The sequence below is a fragment of the Balaenoptera borealis genome, assembly GCF_965194805.1.
Source record: "Balaenoptera borealis genome assembly, chromosome: 19".
In the NCBI taxonomy this organism is placed as follows: Eukaryota; Metazoa; Chordata; class Mammalia; order Artiodactyla; family Balaenopteridae; genus Balaenoptera; species Balaenoptera borealis.
The window spans coordinates 12,492,466-12,511,929 of NC_138878.1; the positions used below are offsets into that span (position 1 = coordinate 12,492,466).

General features: G+C 39.9%; 1 protein-coding gene across 2 annotated transcripts in view; it reads left to right on the plus strand.

Annotated features, from left to right (window-relative positions):
- SF3B3 (splicing factor 3b subunit 3) overlaps window positions 1-19,464 on the plus strand; it is a 47,670-nt gene that overhangs the window by 17,075 nt on the left and 11,131 nt on the right. For both annotated transcript variants that reach the window (XM_082369785.1, XM_082369786.1), the window contains exons 9-16: window positions 2,584-2,749; window positions 4,794-4,889; window positions 7,911-7,983; window positions 13,346-13,497; window positions 13,803-13,958; window positions 14,976-15,131; window positions 15,656-15,799; window positions 19,174-19,296. In XM_082369785.1, coding sequence (XP_082225911.1) covers window positions 2,584-2,749; window positions 4,794-4,889; window positions 7,911-7,983; window positions 13,346-13,497; window positions 13,803-13,958; window positions 14,976-15,131; window positions 15,656-15,799; window positions 19,174-19,296 — 1,066 coding nt within the window. The remainder of the gene's footprint in view (window positions 1-2,583; window positions 2,750-4,793; window positions 4,890-7,910; window positions 7,984-13,345; window positions 13,498-13,802; window positions 13,959-14,975; window positions 15,132-15,655; window positions 15,800-19,173; window positions 19,297-19,464) is intronic.

A 19,464-nucleotide genomic window follows, 5' to 3' on the forward strand; every position in this document is an offset into this window, starting at 1 on the left:
AGGGGGCTCGGGTTTGATCCCTGGTCCAGTAAGTTCCGCGTGCCTCAAGGTGTGGCCAAAAAAAAAGAAAAAAAAAACCCACGAGGTGTTGTTTTTTCACCTAGCCGATTGGCAGACATTAAAACTTAGATAATAACCTGTCTTGATAAGGCTGTGGGTGGAATCAGTAGCTGCAGACATACAAGGTATTCTGTTCTTGCTTACCTTGTGCAGATAGTGTATTTGCCTGGGATTTACACATTCTAATTGTCTGTTAAGTCTTCTAAAAGTCTTTTTAGAAATAATACAGACAATGATTCCTTTTGTTCTAAAGAATCATAGTGTACATTTGTTGAGCACTTGTCTGTATGTAACAGGCACTGTTCTAAACGTTTTTGTTATATTGTTTTAGTTTGGGCTCCCCTGTAAGCAGAGCCCGAGACAAGGCTAGATTTTTGGGAGGTAATTGCAGGAAGCAAGAGTGAGGGATCAGTGGGGAGAGATAGGGAAAAGAGGAAAAGCCAATATTAAGGGCACGTTACTGAGGTTCCTGCTGTGGACATTGGAAACCGGCTTCTGTCAAGACCTGCTGAGAAGCATGCAGAATGCCTCTGAAAATTGCCCACCTGAGGGTTAACAACACCAGTTCCTCTCCCTCTTGGGTTGAAGGTTACCCCTGGGGGCATGAAGTCCCCTGTACATCCTGTTGCTCAGGCAGCCCCCAACGGGATAGATGTTCTGAGGGCAGAGAATAGAAAGACTGCAGTGCACAGGTGGGATGCTTGTTAGAGTGAGACGGGTTTGAACTTGTGAGAAATTATCCATTACTGTTGCACCTGAAATCTGGAAGACTTAAGAGTGGAGATTTGGGGCATCAGAAATATGTGCTATGGGTGTTAACTCATAAAGCAAACTTATTTATCAATCAGATACTTAATATAGCATTTACTGTGTTCTAAGTACTTTACAAATATTGATGCATAACATTCCCTGTAAGACAGTGCTGTTAACCCATTTATAGTAAGGGCCCTGGGGTCACAGGGAATTTAAGAAATTTGATCACACAACTAAATTTAACTCAAAGCCAGACCACCTGGTTCCAAAGTTCCTGCTCTGAAGCACATTATAATCACAGAAACTGTTTTATCGAGATTCAGCCGTAGCAACCTTTCCTGTGATGGAGATAGTGAACCCAGCATCCTCTTGGTTATCTGTGAAAGTGTCTTTGACGGGTGATCTTTTTCATCTGTATATGGACATCTTGCCTGAATAAGAAGTTTGTATTATTTAACTTTTTATTTTCTTTCTTTTGAATGTGTTTGTAAATCATTCAAGGATAATAACCCTATTTACTTTTTCGTAATTTAGCATAGAATCTGATGAGTTTACCAGAAGGGTTATATGCTGGGGTTTATTTGGCTAACATTTATTGAGTGTCTTATGTATTTCAGACCCCGATTTAATCATTTTATCTTGCTCCTAAAAAGCTACACTGGATTGTTCAAAGTGCTTTGTATTGAAGGTTTGGTATATGACTTAATAAATATGACCAGCAGTGTGATATTATTTTAATTGAGCTGCTTCCCAAAAGTGTGCTCATTGCACACTCAGTTTATGATGGTATATTGTTACAGATTATCTACTCCCAAATTGCTTTCCCTTTTTTATTTTTTTTTGTGGTTTGCCTTTGAATCAGTTTACAGACCCCCAGAGGACAGACAGGAGAAGGGCAAGATGATTTTGTTGCTTATTATCTCTAGATATGTTTATGTTTTGTTTCAGGAATAATACTACAGTATCTGCATACTTTTGTGAAATCACCTATTCTTGTTTTTTGTTAGATTTGGCCTGGTGACTGGTTAAAATAAGAAGTGGTTATAGATTTTCTTTGGGTTTCATTTATCCATATTTCATTTTATTTGACAAAAACTATGCTTACTAGGTGCGATGCAATGTTCTAAGTACTCAATGAATTCTTGAGGAAGGTACTATTCAATTTTATAAATGAGGCAACTGAGGCAAAGAGAGATTAAGTAATAATATGCAGCTAGTTAAGCGGCAGAGCTAGGATTCAGACCCAGGTACTCTAGTGGAAGTCCAGTACTCTTAACCACTGTGATGCTAAGGTCCTGCCACTGTACCAGTTTGAATTCAGTAGTCTTAATTTCTTTATCCCTCTTCTTAAAGAAATAGAAAACCCCAGTCAGATAAGCAGAGATCTCAAACTATAGATGCTGACTCAATATTAAAGTGATTTATGAGCATTATGTTGATGGCAAACATCTTCAGACAAAATATTTTTTAAATGCTATTTGCTTTTTTCCTTCCAGTTTTATTGAGATATAATTGACACATAGCACTGTATAAGTTTAAGGTGTTGCAGCATAATGATTTGGCTTACATACATTATGAAATGATTATCACAGTTCATCTCATTTGGTACAACATTAAAGAAATAGGAAAAAAATTTTTTCCCTTGTGTTGAGTACTCTTAGGATTTACTCTCGACAACTTTTCATGTATAACATATAGCATGTTAATTATATTTATCATGTTGTACATCAGACAGAAAATATTTTAACTAAAGTCTTTGCTTCTCCCTAGTTACTTATATCAAATTGCACATCTTGGAGATGATGATGAAGAACCTGAGTTTTCATCTGCCATGCCTCTGGAAGAAGGAGATACATTCTTTTTTCAGCCAAGACCACTCAAAAACCTTGTGCTGGTTGATGAGTTGGACAGCCTCTCTCCCATTTTGTTTTGCCAGGTGAGGGTCTTTCCAGTCACTCCATAATGAACGGTGCTAGCCAACTGTTTCTGAATCTGAATGAGTTTAAAGTTTTAACTCCAGTTAAATTAAGGTCTAGTTTAAGAGGTTCATCAGCGTATCTGTGGTATTGCCAGAGTATAAGGGTGAAGCAACTAAAGGTAGTTGGGTAATTAAAAACCATTACATAAATCCTTGGGCTTAAAAAAATTTTTTTTTAATGATAAAAATCATGTTTTATAAAAATTCAGACTGTACAAAAGATAAAAAGTAAAAGTCCAACCCCCAATCTTTTCAACCCGCTATCCCACCGAGGCTGTGCCATTAATACCTTCCTGTGATTGCTTCCAGGCATTTTCTCTGCGTCTATAAGCATTGTGTGTTATACTTTTCTTTTTAATGTAAATATGCTCATATCCTTTACAGTATTCTGAAGTAGATCTTTTATCACTTAACAGTCTGTGAATATCTATATCTCATTTTAACACTCATTTCCTCCATAAAGTACTCCACAGACACTGGGATCAGTCAGTAACAGAACCTTTTTGGGAACCCAGGGTGGCCCAAGATGGGAATTGTGTCACTCACTACTGGCACTCAAGTGTAGCAGAAATTTTACCATGCTGTTGCATCCTGGATTCCTGGGGTTCCAGTGATCATTAGGCACCACCCTACCCTGTCTAGATGATTACACTTTTAGTGCAAGAGTTTTGCTCACTGTGTGCCAAGGACACACAGTCAGTATTCAGGCACTCTTCCTGGTAAAATTAGCAGTTCTGAAGTTAACTGCTTTTGTTCTTTTTGAGAAAGGGTTAGTCCTGAGGGCAATAGAAAATAAGTATGAATAATTCCTAATTGGATTTTTACTGATTTTTTTTTTTCTGCTTTCATTGGAATTTGAGGAGATAATTGTGTAAATAGTTTGTAGGTCAAGAATAACAGGAAGTTCAGGTATCTGTAGCAGGGCTATAAGCATTTTTTGCCATGTATCTCTTTACTAGCCTAGTGAGGCTTCTGGATCCCCTCTGTGAATAATGTTTTTAAATGCGTATAGTAATAAACATGATAGCCAAGAGAGCAAATTTTTTTTTAAATTGTGAAAAATTAGTATATGTGCTTCTGTAATGGGCTTAAAATAACAAGATAGTGCATTTAAAATAGGTGAGTTAATTTTTTAAAGAACTCAGTGTGAAGGTTGTATATGCTCACAACCCACATGCTTATCCATGTTACAGTAGGCTGCACTGCCTTACAGTCAAGAATTTTCATTTGAATTGTACAGTTTGACAAAACTACAATATAAAGAACTTGTTTCCACATGTTGATCAACAAATATTTGTACTGGAAAGCAGCTAGATGTCTGGGGTGACTAGTACAAGAACACATGGCTTCCCCATTTGGTGGCAAACAGCCAGGTGCAGAGTTACCCTGTAATTGGTCAGATACATCATAGGAACATCTGTAGTAGATAGGGCAGCTGTGATCATGTGCGTTCTAACAGCAGATCTAGTAAATGTAATTTTGAAATCGTGATGAGGGAAATGATATTTGGAGGTATCTATAAACTTTAATATTGGTGACAAAGTCACGGATAACGATAATATAATTTATTGTCTATATTTTTAGTTGGAAGGAAATGCTGAGATTTCAGTTTGAGGTTATATAACAATTTCACTAATTGTAAGAAATACTTTGTTAACTCAAGAACTGATACAGGTGGGACTTCCCTGGTGGTCCAGTGGTTAAGACTCCGTGCTTCCACTACAAGGGGCACAGGTTGGATCCCTGGTCAAGGAACTAAGATCCCACATGCCACGCAGCATGGCCACAAAAAAAAAAAAGGACAAGCTTTTTTTGTTGGTAAAACTTGCTGCTTCAAACTGTTTGCTTTTTGGAACATTGGGTCTATCCACTCCATGCCCCCAGGGCCAGTAGCAATATTTAAGCCTAATAAACTAAAAAGTGGTTTGTCGCCCTGAGAACAATCAGGGTTGGGTATGGAAAAGTAGCAGAAGTAGACATTTTTTCCCCTTTCTCTGTGCAGATAGCTGACCTGGCCAATGAAGACACTCCACAGCTATATGTGGCCTGTGGTAGGGGACCGAGGTCATCTCTGAGAGTCTTAAGGCATGGACTTGAGGTAAGATTGGAATTTCTAGATCATATGCAGGGTTTGGAGGAAAGCATTGACAAAGCAGCCTAAGGCTTTATTCTGATGAGATCAAAGATGTATTTAATGTTTCTGTGAAAGAAAAATGTTTTCTGCCTCCCCATTTCCATAAAGTTTAGAGTTTAAATTTCCTGTCCTTTAACATGTTAGCACAGTAGGCACATTTTAAAAATCTGGCAAATAGGGATCAAAGGGGAGAAATACGTCTGTTAGTTCCAGGTTCAGTTGCCATTACGTGGAGGTTAGGAAATCTGCATGACACATTTTACTCAGTTTCCTTTTAGTGTTGGTCTTTTTTCGTAGCTTTTAGATACTTATATTATTAACTATGTTAATATTGTGTATATATTTTTGTATCTTATTACGTTTCTGATTACTGTGTGCTCTTATGTCATGTCATTTTTAATGTTTTTGCAATATATCTCCACAGTGGGTGGATTAGAATTTATTTAATGAATCCTTTATTTTTTTAAATTTAATTTTTTTTTTATATGGCAGGTTCTTATTATGTATCTGTTTTATACATATTAGTGTATATAGGTCAATCCCAATCTCCCAATTCATCCCTTCACCCTCCCACCCCCCGCAATGAATCCTTTATTGTTGGACTTTTTAGGTGATAATGGATACTCAAAATTACCTTCTCAAATCCCACACCCTCTTCTCATCATGGTTCTAGTGTTGATGGCTTTTAGCAAGTGCCCTGGACTTGATTTTGTTAGGAGTAAAATAAAGCTTTCTCTGACAGTTTGCTCTTAGAGGTTGAGGTTGAGCAGACTCCAGGCTCTTAGAGGCCCACTGCCTGTTTTTGGAAATTTTTATTGGAACACAGGGAAGACGACCTTGGTTTTGAATTCTGACTCTACTACTTAATAGCTATTACTAAGCTTTATAGGACCTGCCTTAAAGGATTGTTGTGTGAATTAAATGAGAATGCGTATGAAGCACTTAGCTCAAGTTCTGGCATATAGTAACTGTTCAATAAATGTTAGCTATTAATAGTATAGTTTCAGAGAATTCAAAAAATTTTGACTGCCAAAATATTCATCAGGTCACCAAATTTTCGATGACTTGAACCCAATTTAGACCAGTAGTTCTTGATTAGTTACTTACTGCTAATTGGATCCTGTCGAGCATCTGATTAAAGCAAGCACTCAACACAAAAAATACATATATGCATTAACAGAAAATTTTGTATACCGTGTAAGAGATAAAGGACCCAACTAAGAATCATTGTTTGTGAGTCCTCTGCTCCCTCCTAATTTTTTCCAATTCTATTAAAAAAAATCTGTGTTATATAAAACTATTTTAAAATTGTTGGACGTTGTTGTCTAGCTAGGTTATGGTCTCAGTTGAACAAGGTCACTGTCAGATATTACATTTGGTGTATAGAGTGTGGTATACCTGACATTTACGTTTTATTGATGGTGAAGTTTTCGAAGATTCTCCTGTACCACGATCAGGTATTCCTGCTATTATTACGTCAGTAAACCAACAAAAGGGTAATGTCTTTCATGTATATACTTGCGTTCTTCCTATAAGATGTAGTTCCACTGTACAGTATAATAGGCTGCCTAATTTTTTATTTCTAGGTCATTTAAAAAATACTTAGGGCTTCCCTGGTGGCGCAGTGGTTGAGAATCTGCCTGCCAATGCAGGGGACACGGGTTCGAGCCCTGGTCTGGGAAGATCGCACATGCTGCGGAGCAACTGGGCCCGTGAGCCACAGCTACTGAGCCTGCGTGTCTGGAGCCTGTGCTCCACAACGAGAGGCCGCGACAGTGAGAGGCCCGCGCACCGCGATGAAGAGTGGCCCCCACTCGCCGCAACTAGAGAAAGCCCTCGCACAGAAACGAAGACCCAACACAGCCAAAAATAAAATATATTAAAAAAAAAAAAATTCTTAATAAAATTTTTATTTTAGAATGGTTTTAGATTTACAGAAAAATTGCAAGGATATTACAGTTAATGTATAACCCACACCTAGTTTTCTCCTCTAGATCATTTTGAGTTCATCTTACATATTGCATTTACTCTCATTTGAGAGCCTATAGGACATTCAGAGGATTCTTGACTCTGACCTTAAGGAGCATAAAAATCTAGTAGGAAGAACAAAACAATTCCTCAGATCACTTTTTAGGTAAGTGTCCTAAGAGGTGATGATTGTGATTCCTGTGAGAACTTACAAGGAAGAGATGACTGCCAGCCAAGAGAATAAGGGAAGATTTTTCCTAAAGAATGTGGCATTTGAATTGTTCTGTGAAGGGAGATGGAATTTGGCCTTGAGGGAACAAAGAACAGAAATGGGAGGCTTCCCTGGTGGTGCAGTGGTTAAAAATCCACCTGCCAATGCAGGGGACACGGGTTCGAGCCCTGGTCCGGGAAGATCCCACATGCCGCAGAACAACTAAGCCCGTGCTCCACAACTACTGAGCCTGAGCTCCAGAGCCCGCGAGCCACAACTACTGAAGCCCAGGCGCCTAGAGCCCGTGCTCCGCGACAAGAGAAGCCATCGCAATGAGAAGACCAAGCATGCAATGAAGAGTAGCCCCCGCTCGCCACAACTAGAAAAAGCCCGCGCGCAGCAATGAAGACCCAACGCAGCCAAAAATAAAACGAATACAATAAAATAAATAAATAAATTTTTTTAAAAAAGAAAGAAATGGGATGCTAACTTAGATGGACTGTTTCATTCCCACATGCTCACTTTGAGGAGGATGCAGGCATGTTATACCCAAAGGAAGCATTTGGCCTTGGCTGCAACAACTGTCCTAGATGTTCCATCACTTCTTGCTGAAGTCTGTTATGGGAATTGCCAATACCTCTAGCGTTTTGGTTCTTATGTTCTTTTTGACTAGATTGTTCCAATGTTTTAATCAAGTACACAGTGTGAGCCCTGCTATGTTGGGACTGTATTATCTAGTGTAGTTGTAAGTAAGGATCTGAGTTTCATGCTGACTGGATCTGTGGTTTGTCTCCTCTCCCTGTCAGGTATCAGAAATGGCTGTCTCAGAGCTACCCGGTAACCCCAATGCTGTCTGGACAGTGCGTCGGCACATTGAAGGTAAGCAGCCCTTTCCCAACAGTCAAAATGAGGGTCTGGGTGCCATTGACAATAGAAGGCTTAAGAAACTGCATTCATAATGCTTCTATATCACATCATCTAGCACCATATACTAGAAACTTCTTCTGACTCAACACCATGTTTTTGAGGCTGTCCCAATCAGGGTGCCTTCACTTACTACTTTTTGTACACATGGGTAAGGGGAGCATAGGGTGGCTGTTCAGCACATATACACTTGAGTATCATAGATAGAGCTGTCGTATGTTGTGTTCTTTGACTGTATTCATCTTTAAGATACTCTTTCCATTTGTGTGAGGAATATGGTGTAAGGGAAAGTTTTTGCTGCTTTTTTCTTCAACGATGTTTTCTCTCATTGTGCTGAAATCACAGTGAAATTAAAGGTATTATTCTGGATATTAAGAGATTGGTAAAGCTTGTTAATGTCCTACTCAATAGGTATAGTAGTTGTGTTTAAGGAAAGCGGAGGTTGATTGAATGGAATCAGAATTTTAGAGTGAGTGGAAAAGAAAGGATGGAGGAAAGAGGAAGTCTGAGCTCCTGAATAAAAATGGTCACCTCATCCTAAAAAATTGAAAGTTATGCGAAAATTCTTTTTAGTGCAATAGCAGGAAAGTCTTGTGACAACTGAATTTCAGTTCCTTAGAGATGAAACTCAATTCTCATTTTCCCTTTGATTCTTTGGGATCGTAGGTCATTTCTATTCCTAGACCTCATTTTCCTCTTGTTCCCTCAGGAATGTGGGACTGGCCAATATACAAAGCTTTTTCAAGAAATCAGCTGGAAATCTTCCTGCTATTTAGATGTTTTGGTTGTATGGAACAAATTTAAGGGAGCTGGGAAATGTGGAGGAGGGAAATCTCATTTCTATTAATAGAGTACACATTTTAGTGGATTTTGTCTTCGTGTAAGCATTGGAATCCAATCTGAGTTGAGTAGAAAGAAAAAGTGAATAGGAAATTAGTAGGTTCATTTTAGCTGAGAAGGTAATTATTGGATGATTGGTTTTGAAAGATTTCCCCATTTTGTATAATGTCTTCATAAAGAAGCTGGTCACTGTTGACGTTCACCTTTAGCTTGGTGGCAGATTGGCTGGTTGATATTTAGGCTCTTAAAAACATTTCCCAGACTGTTTGAATTAGAAAGAGCCTTTGAGATAAAACCTAGTTTGTTCCTTTTTTTTTGTTTGTTTTTGTTTTCACTTATTAAACTTTACTGTAAAATCAATTTAGATTTGCAGGAAAGTTAACCCCTCATTTTTATGAAGAAGACCGAAAATCACAGGCGTTGACTGTCCCAAGATAGGGCACCTAGGTAATAGAGACTGAAAGCGGTGTCTCCCGAATCTCAATCCAGTGTTCATTTGACTAACCCTATAGTGAGTCTGGGTCATGCTGGTTTTCTAGGATAAGTTCAGTATTCTCATTCTGCTACCTTGTAATTAAGATAAGACTCTACTCTCAGGGCATGTGCCATCTAAAAAAGAAGATAAGGGCTTCCCTGGTGGCGCAGTGGTTGAGAATCCGCCTGCCAATGCAGGGGACACGGGTTCGAGCCCTGGTCTGGGAAGATCCCACATGCCGCGGAGCAACTAGGCCCGTGAGCCACAATTACTGAGCCTGCGCGTCTGGAGCCTGTGCTCCGCAACAAGAGAGGCCGCGATAGTGAGAGGCCCGCGTACCGCGATGAAGAGTGGCCCCCGCTCGCCGCAACTAGAGAAAGCCCTCGCACAGAAACGAAGACCCAACACAGCCATAAATAAATAAATAAATAAATTTTAAAAAAAGAAGAAGATAAGTATAAAAAACTGTTGTGTGTTCTGATGTGATGAAAGGCACAAGCAAGCATGTTGCCAGGAGGGGTTAGAGGAGAGGGAACAGGCATGTGTTTGAGAATCAGGAAAGGCTTTGGGGGTAAGTTAGATAAGTTCGTGATAAGTGGTATGTTGCATGATGGAACTTGTAGCTGAAAAGTTTTGTCCTCTAGATACCAAAATCTAGGAAATGAATACATCTTGATAAATTTTACTCTTTAGAAACTATAATTTGGGTTATCACCCACAAAACAGGTCAAGTTCTCTCTGTTCATTCTCTTTCCAGATACCCTAAGTTACTATTCCACATGTCCACACATGCTGCAGTCTTCCAGGCAACTACTAACCTTGGCTGGTACTTGGTGATGCACACTACCAATACCAAGCCTTTTTTTCTCTTCCACAGGTGGCTGGTGAAGGTGCTGATCACCACAGGTGTGTACCTTGTACCTATTGCTAGGGTCTACTATGGGGTCTTAGAGATTACCCAGGGAGAGGGACCTGCACAAAATATTGAGGCTGCCCTGGTAGCATCTTTCAGAGGGTAACTTTGCAGTTGGCTCTCCATGTGCAGTGTTAGTGGTGCACACCCATCTGCCTGTATGTTAAATAGTCTGAGGCAGGAATCACTTTCTCCCACAGAATATGGAACATGTGGTTAATTTGCCTCTCATTAAGCTGAAAGAGGCTGTAGCTAGAAAATCTTAACTTCATACTCTCCCTTGATGTTTTGGTATGTTCCACGTGTACTGACTGAAAGATTAGGTCCTGGAGAAAGCCCCCCTTTTTTCTCTTTCTTTTGAGTATAATCAAGACTGTGCTGAGGCAAGACAAGCACTGAGTAGTCTGAGTATAGAGTGAGAATGAGACATTGGAGGCTTAAATCATCTGGATGGTCACTCACTTTTCCCTTTGGAGTAGTGAGCTGTTTTTTGAGCCTGAGATACTAAGGCGGGGGAAAGAAGAAAGCATTCCCTCTTCTGTGGGCTGCTTCCCTATTGCTCAGACAGATAGAAGTCCTGTTTAACTGAGACAAAGATGCGTCCTCATATCCTAATAGATTCTTCACTGAGGTATGAACTAATGGTCTTTCATATGAAATTTGAAACCTCTGGAAGAAGGCAACATAGATTTCATAGTTCATAGTCATTTATCTTGACTGAAGCTTGATTTTGTTCTAAAGTCCCCCATTTAACCTATAACCTGCCTAGGACACAAGAGCAGCTTATCTGTTTCTGGTCCTCCTGGCCATAGAATGGAAAGGGTAGAAGTTACAGTGTGCTTAGTATTTACAGGGTAGTGGATATTTTGAGGAAATCCGTGATGTAAAGCAGTTTTCAGACATCAGTCATTGCTTTACTCCTTGTTGAACTGCCCAGCAAACGTAAGACCCTATTTAAGTCCACCGAGCATCTCTTTATTTTTATACCTGAGCAGTCTGGGGCCTTGGGTCAGAGGAAGGATAAGGGCCCAGGCAGCCCTTTTTCCTCACTCCCCTCATTCTCTGCATGTAAGTTATAAATGTGTGGTTTCTTTTCTGGAAGCCCACCTTTTCCCTTGACTGAAGGAAGAGGCCGAAATCCTGACCAGTTTGAGCCCATTTCTGTTTGGCTTTAATTTGCTCTGGCACAGCATTTAAGATACAAGGTTTCAGTGTTGAGAACATGGGAAAGGACACAATATTTATGTAATGTTAAAATTAAGCAATTCCTATTACTTTTACACACCAGAGATTTCCAGTTCAAAAACTGAGAGCTGGAGCAAAGCTTCCAAGCTTGGTGTTGTGTGGAGAGCGATGATGGTTTTGTTGTGCGCTATTAAGGCGTCCATTTCAGAGACAACCACATCTGCACTCCATGTTTTATGATGTGAACAGTGCGGTCTTACAAAGCCATTTTATAAGGTGTCCCCAGGCATGCGATACATGTTGACAGTTATAATAAAGTAATCTAAAACCAATTATCTGCTTGTTCAGTGTTACTCCTTATGATGGAACCCTTACTCTGGATTCCTGGTGTAGCCATTAGATTATACCCATTGGGAAAGATCTTTGATCCTTGCCTTTCAGCCACTCATTCAGTGCACACGTATTGTTAACTGAAGCAACAGTTTTGCAGAATAGTACTTACCCTTACTATGAGGCATCCTCATAAATTATATTTATTTCTATATATTTATATTTTAAAATGCTGATTGCAATCCACCAAATTGATTTTATATCCTGCTAATAGGTCAGAACGCTACTATAGGTTATGCCAATAATACATTTTCATCTGGCCCCTTTTTCTGTAAAGAGCACTGATTCTGCTGAACTCATTGAGTAATCTTAGTTCAGCTGAATGACCCTTGGAGCAATCAAAATCCAGACTGTGTCCTTGATGTGAGTGGGGTGGATCAGGCCTATGGTGTTGAGCTCTGACAAGGACTCAGGCAAGCAGGATCCTTCAGCTGCTTCTGCTAAGAGTGAGGTAGCCACTCCAATTTAGTACCTTGTCTACTTGTCATTCCATCCCTTGTTTGCCTGATTTCTGTGTGAAGGGGACAGGAAGAGGGGAATTGATATAGAAAATTCAAATGTAAAGTAGGAAAATCTCAATTCATCTCAAAAAAATGAACATACATTTATTCAGCATTTATCAAGCTTTATGCCAAACATTGTGCTGGATGTGGGAGATACATACAGAAGTTGTCTTATGTTGTAGGGTGGAATGTGTAGGAAGTAGACAGCTTTTAACTATGGGATCTGTGTGAGAAACTTTTGGGGTTGCCTGTATACCTCTGACCTCCTTGAAAAACTTGTTGGTGTTTGTTTATCCAAGTACATTTTATTAAATGAAAAGCAAGTTCTAATAGGATTGCTCATGACCATCGAATGGTTATATTTTTAAATGTGAAAAACTAGAGAGTTCAAGGGCTGACAATATAAACTACCACCCCACCACCACCACCCGCCCCGTCCCTGGTTATCCAGTGTTCTTACATCATTCCTTTTGGGACATCCTAGGAGTCTCAGTTTCCAACCCTAGAATGACTTAGTCTCATGGAGGCTTAAGTAATCACTATTTTATTCATTAGGTCTTGTGTTCCCGCATAAGATACTTCTGGAAGAAGATGGGGCCCTTTCTTGGTTATAGCGAGTATCTCTTAAGAATGGATTGCGATTGGCATCTGAAACTCTAGCTTCAGTACATATAAATATTGTATACAAAATTTCCTCTTGCTTTCTTCTCTTGCATTTTTCTAGCAAATGTCTCAAGAAAATATTAATTTTCAAAGGTATTAGATGTGGGCTTGTCTACTTTACGTGCTGTTTAGCCATTTAAGGAAGCAAAGTATATGTGTAGGCTGTTATGACCTTTAATTATCTTTTGGATCGTCCTGTGCTGTTTGCCACGTCACACCGTGTGTGATGACTACACATAGGAGAAGTGCCTTGGAAGGTTTCTGAAGAGAATGCTTAGTGTGTCTCATTTGGCTTTGTAACTAATGAGTTCTTAGCTAACCCACTTCTTTCTTCTCTTTCCTTTTCAGATGAGTTTGATGCTTACATCATTGTGTCTTTCGTGAATGCCACACTTGTGTTGTCCATTGGAGAGACTGTAGAAGAAGTGACTGACTCTGGGTTTCTGGGCACTACCCCAACCTTGTCCTGCTCCTTGTTAGGAGATGATGCCTTAGTGCAGGTGAGGATTCTCAGAGAGCTACTTAACCTGCTCACCTTACTTTGTCCTTTCTTTGGCCTCATTATGGTGTAGATTGCTGGGTTCACATTTAAGGAGCTTTGAACTTCTTTGAAATGGATGCTGCAAAACATGAACTTTTTTGAAGTTAACCTTGCCTGGGACCTCTTAACTCTTTCTTGTCATTGACCCAACTGGTGCCTCAAATACAGTGCCTCTAGATCTGACAGATCTAATAGGTGTGAGGGTCATGCTTGAGTGATGAGTCAAATTGCTAAAGTTGGGTTTCTTTCTGTTACTGCTTCTAGGTGTATCCTGATGGCATTCGGCACATACGAGCAGACAAGAGAGTCAATGAGTGGAAGACTCCTGGAAAGAAAACAATTGTGAAGTGTGCAGTGAACCAACGACAAGTGGTGATCGCCCTGACAGGAGGAGAACTGGTCTATTTTGAAATGGATCCCGTATGTTATTTTACCATTCACTGTGGGACTTAATGTAGGGTTCAGAGGTGAAGATGGGAGTTGCAGTCCAGGTATCTAGATTATATATTCATAAGAAAGGGAAATGAACACTACCAAACGTAAAACAGTTGGCTGGTGGGAAGCAGCAACATAGCACAGGGAGATCGGCTTGGTGCTTTGCGATGACCTAGGGGGTGGGAAAAGGAGGGTGGGAGGGAGGGGATATGGGGACATGTGTATGCATATGGCTAATTCGATTTGTTGTGCACACAAAAAACTAACACAGTATTGTGAAGCAGTTATACTCCAATAAAGACCTATTAAAAACATAAAAAATAAAATAAAATTTTAAAAATGAAAGGGAAATGAGAAGGGAAAGTGTCCAAAAGCCCTTTACAAGGGGGTTGGAGGTGGATATGTTTTCATGTCTTTAATTCTAATTGGAGTTATGAAATGCCATCTTAGCAATGAAACACTTTTTCTGCCCTTCACACTCTAGTTTTCCACCAGATACTTGGCATATGTTTAGTTTCTGCAATCTGAATCAATTTCAGAAATTTTATTTTACTTTTATATATGGAAGGATGTTAGGTGTGTTTAATTATGTTCTTAAGAAGTCTCTGGATGTGGCCAACTTGTATAGTCCAACTGTACCTATGATTGAGGGTTTTTGTCCTTAACTGCCATATTTGAATTCTCTTTCACCCAGAGTATTTTCATGAACAAATAAACAGTTTTATGTATTTTCATTTCCTGAGAGCTAGGTTGGCTTAGAAAATTTGTGGTGCATTATACTGGTCAAGGGTCTCTTGATTCTCCTGTCAGTAATTTTGCTTTCCATTAGCCTGTAGAGTTTAGTCTTGGAACCTCAGGTAGAGATATTCTTGGTCATTGATTATAGTAAGAAGAGTGCGAGGAAGCAAAAAGGAACTTAACAAGCCCGCTTTGTTCTCCAGGCCCAGGGTTTGGGGGCAAGTTGGAGTGGTTTGTGACCTCTCTCTGTCTTCATTCCTGTAGTCAGGACAGCTGAATGAATACACAGAGCGGAAGGAGATGTCAGCAGATGTGGTGTGCATGAGTCTGGCCAATGTGCCCCCTGGAGAGCAGCGGTCTCGCTTCCTGGCTGTGGGGCTTGTGGACAATACTGTCAGAATCATCTCCCTGGATCCCTCAGTGAGTGTCACTCTCAACTTTAAGGATCTTCCACTTGGAACCTGAGCACCTGACCCTTTTTTTTTTTTTTTTTTTAACCTGACCCATTTTTGATGTCCCTCTCTGAGATCAGGTGGGCTGGACCCTGAAATCTCCACCTGCTGCTTCTCCTGATTATTGTAGCAGCACACCTCAGGAGTCTTCTGCAGTGCTTGCTTCTTTGGCTTATGTCTTGATTCCCTTTTTTAGTTTAAACAGAAACAAAAAAAAAATCCAAGATTGTGTTTGCAGAAAAGGGCCTTGGATGACTTTAAAGAGGCGCCCTTTGCATATTTACTTTTACTGTTATCCACTTTTGCAAAAAAAAAGGAAAGCACAATCCTCTCCAGAGATTGTTCTAAGGTTCAGTCTGAATAGAACTTCTTCAGGTTTTCCCTGTCCATGAGAAAGAGTTGTTCTTCACTTCTAGAATTAGATTTCTCTGGGTAAGTTTTTTCCAAAATTGGTCACTTCCCATGTTTTATTCTTTTCTCTTTCCCCCTTAGGACTGTTTGCAACCTCTGAGCATGCAGGCTCTCCCAGCCCAGCCTGAGTCCTTGTGTATTGTGGAAATGGGTGGGACTGAGAAGCAGGATGAGCTGGGTGAGAGGGGCTCTATTGGCTTCTTATACCTGAATATTGGGCTACAGGTAAGAGATCTAGAAGCTCACATTGTTGGTGTCAGGGCTTCTTTTACTTTCATGACTCCTTTGTTCAATACTGTGCCTGTGGTTTCAGTTACCCACCTTATGAGAAGTGAGCAGTGCTGCTCTGTGTTCCACTTATTTCAGCTCTAATTAGAACACATCAGGCCTAGAAAAAAGTATTTTTATGAAGAGTTTTTGATAAAAATGCTTAGCAATCACTGTTCTGTGGCAGAACTAGATGGGGTCCTTAAGAGTTGCCTATAGTTCTCACAGTATGCAGCTTTTGAAACTAATACGGTTGTCCTTTGGTATCGTTGGGAGATTGGTTCCAGGATCTCCCTTGGATACAAAAGTCTGAGGATACTCAAGTCTCTTATATAAAATGGCATAGTAATTGCATATTCTCATATACTTTAAATCATCTCTAGATTACTTAATTACCTAATACAAGGTGAATGCTATATAAATAGTTGCTGCAAATTCAAGTTTCGGTTTTTGGAATTTTCTGGAATTTTTTTTTTTCCCTCAAATATTTTTGATCTATGGTTGGTTGAATCCGTGGGTTCAGAACCCCTGGATACGGAGGGTCTCACAGTTCATAATGGGCTCCATTAGCAATAAAGGGCCCCTAGATGTTCCCTGTTGTCAAAGCACCTGAGCTCTTCATGGCCCGAAAGGCAGGAACCTAAGGATCAGAGATTGTCAGGGGTTTTGACCATGTATTGATACTTTTCGTTTTCATCTAGGCCAGGTCCTTTTTGCTTTTTAATTTTACTTCCTAATTTAGAAATTCTCAAACATGCCCAGGAGTTAGACTAATGTAATGCACCTCCATGTACCTGTTACCAGTTATCAGCACTTTGTCTTTTCCCCTTCTTTTCTTTTTCCTGGAGTATTTTAATGCAGATCCAATATGGTATATAGTTTCATCTTTAAGTACTTGAGAATGTAGCTGTACTTGAGGGGGGGGTGTGAGTGTGTGTGTGTGTGTGTGTGTGTGTGTGTGTGTGTGTGTGTGTGTGTTGAGGCCTTAATATGATCATGCTCAACAAAATTTAACAATTTCTTTGTTTGTTTGTTTATGGCTGGCTGCGTTGGATCTTTGTTGCTGCGCGCGGGCTTTTTCTCTAGTTGTGGCGAGCAGGGGCTACTCTTCGTTGCAGTGCGCGGGCTTCTCATTGCAGTGGCTTCTCTTATTGTGGAGCACGGCCTCTAGGCGCATGGGCTTCCGTAGTTGTGGCTCGAGGGCTCTAGAGTGCAGGCTCAGTAGTTGTGGTGCATGGGCTTAGTTGCTCTGCGGCGTGTGGGATCTTCCCGGACCCGGGCTCAAACCCGTGTCCCCTGCATTGGCAGGCGGATTCTCAAACCACTGCACCACCAGGGAAGCCCTAACAATTCCTTAATATCATCTGATACCCCCATATTCTAGTTTTCTCCTTTTTTTTTCTTTTCCCAAAAATGTTTTTACATTTGGTTCTACTCAGGATCTACATAAAGCTGTCCACAGTTTTCATCTGCTTGATTTATCTTTTTATGTTTCTTTTAATAACTGTCCCAACCTGTTAAAAAATTTTTTTTTAAAGAAACCAGATCATTTTTCTTGTGGAATTTCTCACCTTCTGGATTTGACAGAGTCATTCCTTGTGTGTTTGTTGTTCCTTTATCCTTTGTATTTCCTGCAAACTGGTGGGTAGATTAGACCATGCTATCCATTAAAAATATAATGCAAGCCACAGGTGTAACTTAAGTTTTTCAGTAGCCACAAAAAAGGAACAGATGGAGTTAAATTTTAATGTTTTATTTAACCTAGTATATCCAAAATATTTCAATTTGTAGTCAGTAGAAAATTAAGATATCTTACGTTTTCTCCCTTTTATTTTTTTGGGAATGGGGAGAACTAGGTCTCTGAAATCTGCTATTTGGTACTTTGCACGTAACAGCACTTTTTTTAAAAAATTTATTTTTGGCTGCATTGGGCCTTCGTTGCTGCGTGCAGGCTTTCTCTAGTTTCTCTACTCTTAATTGCGGTGCGCAGGCTTCTCATTGCAGTGGCTTCTCTTGTTGCGGAGCATGGCCTCTAGGCGTGCAGGCTTCAGTAGTTTTGGCTCGAGGGCTCTAGAGTGCAGGCTCAGTAGTTGTGGCGCATGGACTTAGTTGCTCCGCGGCATGTGGGATCCTGGACCAGGGCTCGAACCCGTGTCCCCTGCATTGGCAGGCGGATTCTTAACCACTGCGCCACCAGGGAAGTCCTAACAGTACACTTCTAATTCTGACTAACCACATGTGGCTTGATTGATGGCTATAGTATTAGATAGCACAGACCAAGAGGTTGATCAGATTCAGGGTTTTTTTGTTTTTTTTGTTTTTTTGTTTTTGGTGAGGGACAAGAATATTTTTATAGGTGCCATTTGTTTTCCTATTACATCAGGTGGCATATGAAGTCTGGTTGTCCCACTTTAATTTAGTGATGTTAGAATGTTAGTATCTATTTTAAATGACCTGTTTTAAAGCTCTCTGTCCATCTTTTACTTAATAACAGCCAGTGATACACATTGCCTAGATTCATTAGGGGTTGGGAAGTGATGGTTTTCTATTTCATTCTTTAATTAGCTGGAACTTTTCTCTAGAGACAAAATTTGCTTTATATCTTTGCTTAACCCTGAAGTACAGTTCATATAGGGAAAGGATAAATGTTTCATTTTTTCCCCTTTGTTCACTTATTTTCAGAGTAAGGAGTTGGTGCCGTAGCATACTCCAATGAAGACTGATGAAGTGTTTGTTTCTGTTTTTTTTTTAAATAACGTGATGCACTTGCAGATTTTATGATATTTGTGCATCAAACTGTTGTAGTCTTTGTTTTGGATGCTAAATTGCCACATTTTAGATGAGTGGGAGTTCCCCTTTCAAGTTGGCTCCTTTGTCCTTTTAACATGACCCCACTATATTTGGGGGCTTCCTTCTGGCACAATGAAGTGCCCCACACACATTTGGAATATTCTTGCTTCAGACCTGAAGAAGCCATTTCTCTTAGGATTCTTATTCTTTTTAAGGGAAATGGTATTTATAGACCACAGTAGGCATGGATATTAAACAGTGCATATATCTTAAAACTTAAAATTATGAAGAAGAGTTTAACATACTTGGTAAAAATATTTTTAAGGATATACAGTGAAAAGTAACTGTGCTTTTCACTTAGTAAATACTCAATAGCCATCTGAGTGAGTGAGTGATTTAGGAGAGAGTGAATGAATGGCTGGCTGATTACTATATATTTAAACCACCTAGTCATTTCCTTCCATCTGCTCTGAAATTAAATAAAGTAGCTAAAGAAGCTTCCATTATGTATAGGCTTTAACCACTCCTCTCCTTTTTATTAGAATGGTGTGTTGCTGAGAACTGTCCTGGACCCTGTCACTGGGGATCTGTCTGACACCCGCACTAGGTACCTGGGGTCCCGTCCTGTGAAACTCTTTCGTGTCCGGATGCAAGGCCAGGAGGCAGTAAGTAATGAAAGGGGGCAGATAGTGTTTTTGGATGTTAGTGACATCAGCTGAGAAAAATCCCCTTGGTATAAATTTTGCTGTCATTAATTCACCAGTATTGTAGTTAGTTGACATTAGCTTTATCTTGATTAGTTTCCTTCATGTGGGAAGTCTTGGGTCTCTTAA